This window comes from Corvus brachyrhynchos, unplaced genomic scaffold, assembly GCF_000691975.1.
Source record: "Corvus brachyrhynchos isolate BGI_N302 unplaced genomic scaffold, ASM69197v1 scaffold6, whole genome shotgun sequence".
NCBI lineage: Eukaryota > Metazoa > Chordata > Aves > Passeriformes > Corvidae > Corvus > Corvus brachyrhynchos.
In genome coordinates this window covers 1,805,893-1,815,344 of record NW_008238632.1, presented here as the reverse complement: position 1 = coordinate 1,815,344, position 9,452 = coordinate 1,805,893, and the positions used below count along the sequence as shown (strand labels likewise).

Sequence of the window (9,452 nt, the reverse complement as noted above, 5' to 3'; positions counted from 1 at the left end):
CAAAGTAACATACATGAAGAAAAGCAGCTCTAATTATTCACGTAATATTGAGCACTAAATTAGTTATTGATATTCAGCTTTCTAGGTAGCTCAGCATTTTTCTGTAAATGTGTCTGGATTGTTGTCTAATAAAGCTCAGTCTTTACTTGGCTCATTCTTAGTATCTCTGCAACACTGCCTGCTGGCTTCTGGCAGAGAAGAAATACTTAGCTAAACAGTTTTGATCTGATCCCTCCAGCTGCTGCAATGAAACTCAGACTTGAAACTCAGACTTTGAAGTTTGGAAGTGGATCTGCCTAGACATTTTTGTCACAGTGAGCTGAACAAAGGAACCAAATATATAACTGTGTTGTAAGTGAAAATAGTGAGATTTTAGAAAAAAAGAAGCTGGAAGACATCTTAGATGGAGAAAACTTCAGGTCACTAAGTCAAAAATAAACAGAACAGAAAAGACAGAAATAAAAAGAACTTTTAATCAGCTTTTTCTCCTGCCCATCCTGTCCTTGAGGTGGATTGTTGTTTCCTACTTTGGTTTAATGATCTCTGCAGCTTTGGAGCTGTAGCAAACTCTACCGTTCACTTAAACTTTAGGAAAACTTTCCACCACCCCTGAGACCTGGCTGTTGGGTTTTCATAGGACTCTCCTTTCTTCTCTGAACTTTTCTGTTGGCTCACTTGTGTTCTTACAAGTTCTTTCTTCTTGGGTAGGCCCGGTCACTTCTCCAGAGAATGAATAATCACTCTTTCATCTTGCATCTCAAAGACACATAACATGGAAACATAAACCAAAATAACCACACAAATACTGCCACATCCCTTATTTATTTATTTATTTATCTGTTTAGGGGGGCTTTTGCCTGCTTATGATCTTGTTCAGGCCAAAGGAGCGTTTGGTCTTCTTTGAAAAAAAATTGCAATCATGAAGATATTTTGAACAAAACTTCCAAACGTAGAAGTACTGATTTGCTACAGCTTGCCTTGTTTTCATTGACTACTTCTGCTGTTGTGCCTGTGGATTGCTCAAATAATGTTTGGTACAGATCCTAACACTAGCCCTGTAATGTACTGCTGTCTTCAGCTGAGCTTCAGTAGTTATCCCGTTGAGGTCTGAGTATTTTTTCTGATACAAAGTTCAGAGTTAAGGTAATCTTTAGTATTTGGTGTTATTGGTACTAGGGAGCCTGTTTCACTAGGATTGATACAGATGCAGTGAGCCTGAACATATTGAGGTTATTTTTAAATAAATGGCTCTTTGTTTGCTTGTCATCTTTTATTCTTGCCTAATGCTGAGTTCCTCCCACATGCATCAAGCCGAGAGTGGGTTTTTTGAATTACTGGGGGTTGGAATCATGTGATAACATTACAATCCTGTTTTGGGCCAAGAAAGAGTGGATTTTTTGAATCTCAAGCTTTATTCTTTTTTCTTTTTCTTCATCTGGAAGCCTTTCTATATTGTTTCAATTGTCTTCAGATCATTGACACAGTGATTTAGGTTTTGGTGTGTAGTTTGATGTGTTAATTCCTACACAACCCTTTATTGTTTGTCATCTACATCTTCCTGTCTCATTCCTTTTCCAACATCTGTTATAACTTTCTTTGTGTTACCAGTTCATTGCCAGCTTCTGCTGTTTTACTTTGGTAATTGCCTTTGGCTTATCTCCCATCAGCTTTTGATTACAGAAGCAAGAGGTTCTTTCCCCTTTGCATCTTTGAAGCATAGTGCAGACAAAAAGGCCAGAGTTTCACTTGGGGGATCTTGGTCTAGAATACTGTTGTTGTAAAAAAAAAAGTAGCTTGTTTTTCTCTCCTCCTTGCTTTGATGGTTCTACCTGGTGAAGTCTCACATCTGATTTTGTGAGAATGATTTAGCTATAAAAGTTGCCAGGAATAAATTTGCACGAGTTTTACTAAGGAGCACCTCGACGTATTGTGGGACAGGGTGCAAGTTTTGCAATGTGATAACAAATCATGGCCAATCAGTTAAACATTTGGGGGGAATGCTCCAGGACATTTGGATTTGTAGATTATGAACTTTCTTGTGATTTCTGGTTTAAATTTATACAGGCACAGCTTATATTTGCTCTTGCACATTGTCATCCTTTTACTTAAGTAGTTCCTCTTTCTTACCCTAACTAGAAAGAAATAAAAAACTAATAATGATTTAAAAAGAAGAAAGATTGCTTTTATGTGATTAGATAGTTTGTTTTTGTTATTGAGCAGTCTCCTAGAGACCTAAATTGAGTCACATACTCAATTTACAATCTATCAGTATGGCTATAGATGCCTAATGTCATGAGGTAGATTGTGTGAGTGTGCTTTTATTTATTTTCTGTATTGTTCCTCAAGGAACTTTTCTTCCTGTGGTATTATATATGGGATTCCTGAACAAGTGGGTGTTGCACCCATGTCTGTATGGAGGATTGAAATTTACTTACCCATTGGAACAATATGTGACTCTCAGGCAGAGGTAAGTAGGTACTCAGTTGCATCCCTGCAGATATTGTGGTGTCTGGTGCCTTCTTAGTGATTGTGTGGGTGGAAAGTGAGATCATCTAACTGATCCAGGAGTCAACTGATCCTGCACACACACCCCACCCCTCCAAGCAAACAGATAGACTGAGTTGTCTCACTGGGTATTGACCACACTAGATCTGATACAAACGTGGAAGAGGGTCAGAACCACCCCTAACAGTAACAACTGTTTGATGAGTTTATCTGAAGTGAAATCATACCTTTTTGCTTGTGAGTCTAGGTGTAGAAATTCACTTTGAAATTCAAAAGCAGCTCAACTCAGTTTAGCTATTCAAGGAACAGTGGACTCTTAATACCAGCATGAAGGCAAAATACTTGGATACTATTGTATCCAAAGGAAACTTGATGCTTTTTGGCCAAGTATTAAGTGTTCCGATTATTTCTAGCTCTACTTTGTGTTATGCAGCATCTGGGAAGGGACCAGCCACCAGACAGCTGGGTTTGTGTTGTATCTGCTGGGAATTTGTGCTCAGAAATTCCCTTTTGAGTAGGTTGCAGGACAGGCTCTGATCTGTACTTCATTGATGCTGGATCTCTGCTTCCATTCCATAAAAATGAGAGTGCTTAAGACAGGATTACTGTAAGATTCCTAAGTCATAGTGCTTTTCACTAGACAAGAACTAGCTCATGTCCATCACATGTTTTTGTCTTGGTGCCCTTAAGCCTACTTCGAACATCAGTTCAAGCTTCTACAAATACCCTGCTTTTCCTCTAGTATATGACATACTTAACTTACCTGTACCATCATTACCTGTTTTTCCTTCCCCATATTCAAGCCTCAGACACCCTTATAAAGTCTGAGGTTTTTTTGGTTAGTGTCTCCCAACAGACTGGCTTGGCTGGACTGGTTTCCTGGGAGGTCAGCCATTCACCTGTGTTTAGGTATTTTCACCTCAGTGCCTCCCATCATTTGTTTCCGGACTTGGAGCCGTATGAGACACTCTTGACAGGAAATATCTGGTTCCAGTGCTGTTGACAAGTCAGTGGCACTGTGGTTTGCACAGTTGAACCAGAAATACCAATCTGTACTGACGTGCTGGGATCGCCAAAGCAGGTTTCCCACCTCATGCAGGCAGTCCCTGATAAACAGGAAGATATCTATGCCAAGCACAGAGAATCATACAGAATTTGAAGTAGATAAGGATATTCCTTGCTTGTTTCTGAGAGTTTGCCCAATAGTAAGTGTCATCATATTGTTATTCTAAGGCTGAACAGAGCTGCTACTGCAATACGAAATATGTTTGGTGTTCAGACTCGCACCAAAACAAATTTTGCCCTCCTTTCTTTTCTTCTGTATCTCTGTCAGAACAGTATCTTACTCTTTTAACCCTCAAGTGGAAAAGAACACAAAATCCTGGTCTGTCTCAGAAGTTGCCATTATCATCATTCCTTTCCCCCTGATTAATTGTGGGACAATGAATGCAAGGCAATGATCACATGTTTAATACCAATTAATCAGAAGATAATAGCAAACATAAACATTCGTTGTTGTATAGCTGCTCTGTTTGTATTCATTGTTTTTCCTGGCAGCACTGTAGTAAGCAGGTAGTATCAAAAAGTAGGGCGTACGTATCTGGTATCTCAGAGCACTTGTTTAAACATTCTTCTTTGCCCTGTTACATTTAAAATAATGAGTAGGAGATGGACTTTGACCGCTGCATTTCATTTATCACTGTCTTGGTGACTAAAGGCATGGCTAATAGCCAAGAGCAAAGGGCTCTATATCCACTAATGGACACTTACTGGGTTTTGGCCGTGTTAATGTGTATACCCTTGAGTTTTTACCATTTCTTAAGACAAGTGAATTAGAGATTTTGTATGTAAGGTTCTCAGTCTTTGCACAGACAGCTTAAAGAGAATAAAGTGGATTTACATCTCAAGTAAGAATGATTGGTAAGATGGTTTTAATATATGCCAAACTTCACAGAGATGTGTACTTTTTCCAGTACTCAGGCAAAAAGGGTCAAATGAATTGCCTCCAATTCCAATCCATGAATCTTGTTTCCCAGGGTAATAAGAAGCCAGTTACTCTGCAGTGGTATTTTGTTCTCTTGAATGCGTGACAGTGTGTTTCAAGCTATTGTTGGTGTGGATGTTAGTTAGCCTAATAACATGGATTGTGATGGCTGGGTGGGTGTTGGTGTGTCTGCAGCTCACTGTGTGGTTACTCAGCTAATGTGTACATCGGCAGCTTCATTAGAAGCAATTTGGCTGCTGTCAGCAGGCAGGCAGAGCTCAGGGTGATTTAGGATATGCACACTAAACTGCCTCCTGCTGTATTTGTGCTGGTTTTGCTACCTAGGCCTGAGTGAATTAAGCTCTAGTCTTGTGTTCATGATACATTTGTCTTGTCTAGTTAGGCATACCAGTTGTTGAAGGAGATGGGAGAGAAGGTTGTGATTAGACTTAACGTTATTGCTCATAAACTATCAAGAGACAATAATTTGCTGCAAGACTTACTGTAAGACTTTCTGTAATGTCAAAGATGATTAGAAGAGGTAAAAACTGTTCTATCCCTGTTTTCTTTAGTATCAGCGATCTGTCACCTGGTCTACTTTCATGAGATAGAGTAACTTTTATCCCGTACTTTGGTCTTGGGCACAGAACTAAATTTCACTTTCTTGTAACCTGTGAGGTTGCAAGAATTGCAGTTCTTGCACTTTTCGGTCTTTTCTTAGTGTTTTATGAAGTATGCTTCCATACCCACCCTACTCATTAGTCTCTGGAGCATGAACGGACTTTCTTTGCTGCAACGCTGAAGGTATGCAAGAGTGTTTGAAGTGAATTGTCAGTTCCTGGTCTTCAGAGTGCTTCATCCTGAGGGCTGAGGTGTTGAGAGAGCTCTACTCCAATTCTTGTGCTTGATCAGGTTTTTACTTGCCTTGAAACTCAAACCACAGATGTTTTGGTAAGGGGGTAGTTCCAGTATAACTGTAGAGCTGATTACTCCACCTTTATTGAAATACCATTTTGCCACTTACAAAACTGTGTTCTCCAATGAAACTTAGAAAACTTATCTTCTATTGCATGAGTATGTTTGAATTAATTTCATCTGGGAAAAATGAGAGTGAGAAGCAGATATACAGGATTCTGGCAGTTTATGTATCGATGACAAAACAGTTCTTTTGGGTTTAGCTAAACCCTGGCTCTTTCAAACTAGTGAGAATTTTGATATATGTATGTATACTTTTATGTAGATTTGTCTTTAAAACCATCAGTCTTGCTCATCTTTGCTAAACTTCTAATCATATTTTATGTAGCTGAATATAGTGTTTGTCTGTTTTGTGGTGTACTCAATGGTACATTTCAGGTGCTCTGTAGGAATCATTACCACTCCTGTTTCTCTGTGGTGGTTTTTTTTCTCTTTTTTTTTTTAATCCCAAATAAGCTTCCATTTGCTACACAGTATTTGACTTCTGCACTCCTGTCAAGTGCTCAGTATGCTGATCCCTCCTTTGGTCAGAGGAGTTTCTCTCCCGATGTTGTGAAAGAAGATAGTCAGAAACAGGTCTGTCAGAAGAGCTGATTTAGGATGTTTTTTATTTGGATTGACAGCTGATCCCAAAAGTGCACATACCTTTTGTGGCTTGTTAGAATTGCAGGTAAGGTTTGGGTTGTTCCCCTTGGAAATTGTGATACAAGCCCTGAGGCCTAACCCGAATTTGAGAAATCTGGGCTGTGTCATGAGTCTTTATCTTGAAATACATAACTGCTAGAGTGAGCAGGAAAGCTTCACAGAAGATGAACTTGTTCTAAGGAAGACACTGCTTTATCTATCAAATGAGATTATCCAGTAGACCTGGATTTCATAGAAGTCTTGACATGCTAAGGAAAGAAATCCTCTTTAGTTACATAAGAAATAGAAATATTGCAAAAGATTTTATGCCAGTATCTTGGTGTAATTTTTCATACAAATATTTCTTTACCTGTGGTCCTTCCCTCCTCTGTATAAGTAACTCAAGGTTTTTGTATGGTTTGGGGTTTATTTTATTTTATTATTCTGTGATAGGGATGGTACAGGACCCAAGAATGTTTCCTACAGTGTGGCCCTGAGTCAGACTCTGTTCAATGGATTTGGCCAGCTTGACAGTAGTATATATACACACATCATTTTTTTTGAGTTCCTCTTTCCTTCTTCATGATCCTAGGAACTTGCCATTTTAACATAGGATTTCTCAAGTGTTTTTTGTAATATGGCTTTGATCAGGCTCCATCTAAAGTAATATTTCTCTTTTAATCTTAGTTTTGCAACTCTAGTGAGAGCACATTATCTTGCAAGATTGCAGAATTAAGTCATGGCAAGTTGCGCAAATTTTCCTCCTGCTTGGTGTTAACAGATATAGACCATAGATTTAGAGTTGCTCAAGGTTAGACTTCTATGTGAATAAGAGCAGTTAAAAATATAACTTGTGTTATGGCAACTTTTGGAAGAAAAACAAAGCCTAATCTCACCCAAAATATAGTGGTGTACTGTTATTCTTGTTTGGCTTTTGTGATGCTTCAGTTTCCTAAAATTAAAGGAAGTGAGTTTATGTGTAGTCTTAGCAGTGCACTGCCTTTTTTACTTCAATCAAATTTGATGGAATCCATACTGCAAATATTTTTGTGAAATTGGACAGAGGGGGTTGCTTAGAACACAAATTATGAATCTTTTAGAAAACATAATTTAATACTAGATTTTTAAGTGTGAAAAAATATCCTTTTTTGTACCATATTAGTCTCCTCTCTTTTAATCTTGTTTCTTGAAGAGCCTAAGCTTGTATAGGCAAATGTTTGCTCTTTCCCCTGTGTGTATCTATCCTTCCTTCATGTTTTTAAATAATTTATAAGCCTGTAGGCCAGTTACAGAAAAACATTACTGAAGAGTAGATGTCTCAAAGGTACTAGTTTTCAACAAGTTGGAGAGACACTGCTTCCCCATTTGAGAGCAGGGCCACAAGGGTTATCTTTTATTTAATATCTTCATTTCAATTTTGATGATCTAAGTAAACAGGTGAGGTGGAAAGTTGTGGTTAGAGGTAGAATCTCTTATTAGATTAATTAGAGTAGAGAAACTTGAGGGTACATAAGCTTTTTCCCTGCAGAGCTTGTCTTGCTATCTGTATTTTCAGTCATGAAAGCATCCAAAGGAAGGGAAAAGCACAGAGGTATACTGGAAACCAGGCTGCTTTTATTGTCCTACTCTTAACAGAAGCATGTTTCTCTGGGTTGGGTTTGGTTTTCTGTTTTTTGGTTTTTTCTGAAAGATAAGAAAAAAATTAATGGGGTGAAAAGACAGAAAGGTGTTTGTGGAAGAGGTAGAGATGTGTCAGTTTTCTTGCTTTGCTCTCTTGATTCTACTAGACTTCTGCACTGGAAATATGCTGCCTGGTATAACAGAAATCTTACAAAGAGCAGAAATAATTAATTGCCTTTTGTTATATTTTGATATTGGTGTGAATTTGGCCAATAGAATCACATAGTTTAAGAGAAATTGTGGACTACATTCCTTGTTCTGTAAGCATTTGTACATGTGCTTGATTTTATTTCTGCAGGTAAAATTTATTATGAACAGAATTCTCTGCACAGTAAAGTTTTTATTTATATGGGGATTTCTTTGGCTTTACATATTCACTTCCTTGTTGCTTCTCTGCATCTGTACCTTGTCCTTTTCTCATTCTCTCTCTCATCTTTCTATATTAATCAAAATAGATCTGAATGGTATTTATACTGCAACATTACCTTTCAGTTTGTTTTCTTCCAAAGTTCTAGTACAGAATCTATACAGTATGTTCTGCAGTGATGTACATAGTTTACATGAATTTTTGTTGCAACTTGCACAGAGGGTAAAAACACATCAAATGTAATTTTTTCCTTTATTTTTACCAAAGGTTATCGGTCACCATGTATAGATTTACCAAGCGGATTTTATTCCTCAAGACAGCAAATGAAATTTTTTCCTTTTCTTGATTAGTGGTTTATCTCTTCTTACTGTTTTAAGGTCTCACTTAAAGAAAAAAATAGAGGAGTAATAGTGGAATACAAAAAAACTAAACCACATCCTGCTGACTATATTTAAAATTCAGGCATAATAGCTAAAATGGGGAAATCCCTCTAGATCTCTTATTTCCTACTTAAAGCCAGGTCTTCTTATCAGACTAAACTGTGTGAAGAAACATGACATAGAAGTACTTGACTGTCAGAAATGTGTAGCATTGACAATAATGTTTTTCATTTCTTTCTGCAGATATTGCTGTTGTAGAGATGAGTGACGCTTTCCGTCAACCTTCCCTGTTCTACCACCTGGGAGTCAGGGAGAGCTTCAGCATGGCTAACAACATTATCCTCTACTGTGACACAAATGCAGAGTCTCTGCAGTCACTGAAGGTAGCTCTGGGTGGAAAAAGGGGGTTGGGGGGAAAGTGACAGCTAGTCTAACACTTGAAATAGTTTCTCTCTGTAAGAAATATGCATACCACTTGTGGTTCAGATCAGAAGAGCAAAAATGTTCTGAGGCCTGGCAAAGTTGTCTACAATGCAATGCTGTAAAACTCAGTTTAGTTTTCTAAAGAGAAAGATTTAAGTTACTTGATCACAGTCAGTTAAATACCTAGGTGTTAAGTGGCTGTTTATGGAAACAGAAGTTTGGCAAATCTGAGATGAGAAACTAAATTCATGACTTTGTCATTCAAGGGAATTACTGGTGTTTGTTACAGTAATAAAGATCCTGTGAGAGTGGTAGTGTGTAGGCAGCAAAATAATCCTTGGGTTTTAGCTTTTGTCTAAATTAGCAGTTTTCTGCCAAAACTTACGGGACCTCCAGATACCCTCTGCTAAGTCTTGCTGAGTTACAGCTGTTTGCATCAGGTACCTGCAAGATTGCTGTGCTGGAGATTACCAGCAGTGTAATGGAATCAGTAAAAACAAAACTCATGCATCAG

The 9,452-nt window shown here is 38.1% G+C and overlaps 1 protein-coding gene across 1 annotated transcript in view; it reads left to right on the top strand.

The window, feature by feature from the left end:
* The first annotated feature begins 8,732 nt into the window (after positions 1 to 8,732).
* The window catches only part of MAP3K5 (mitogen-activated protein kinase kinase kinase 5), a 71,355-nt gene continuing 70,635 nt past the window's right edge, over positions 8,733 to 9,452 (top strand). The window contains 1 exon segment of the mRNA XM_008635967.2: positions 8,733 to 8,898. Coding sequence (XP_008634189.1) covers positions 8,776 to 8,898 — 123 coding nt within the window. The 5' untranslated portion in view covers positions 8,733 to 8,775.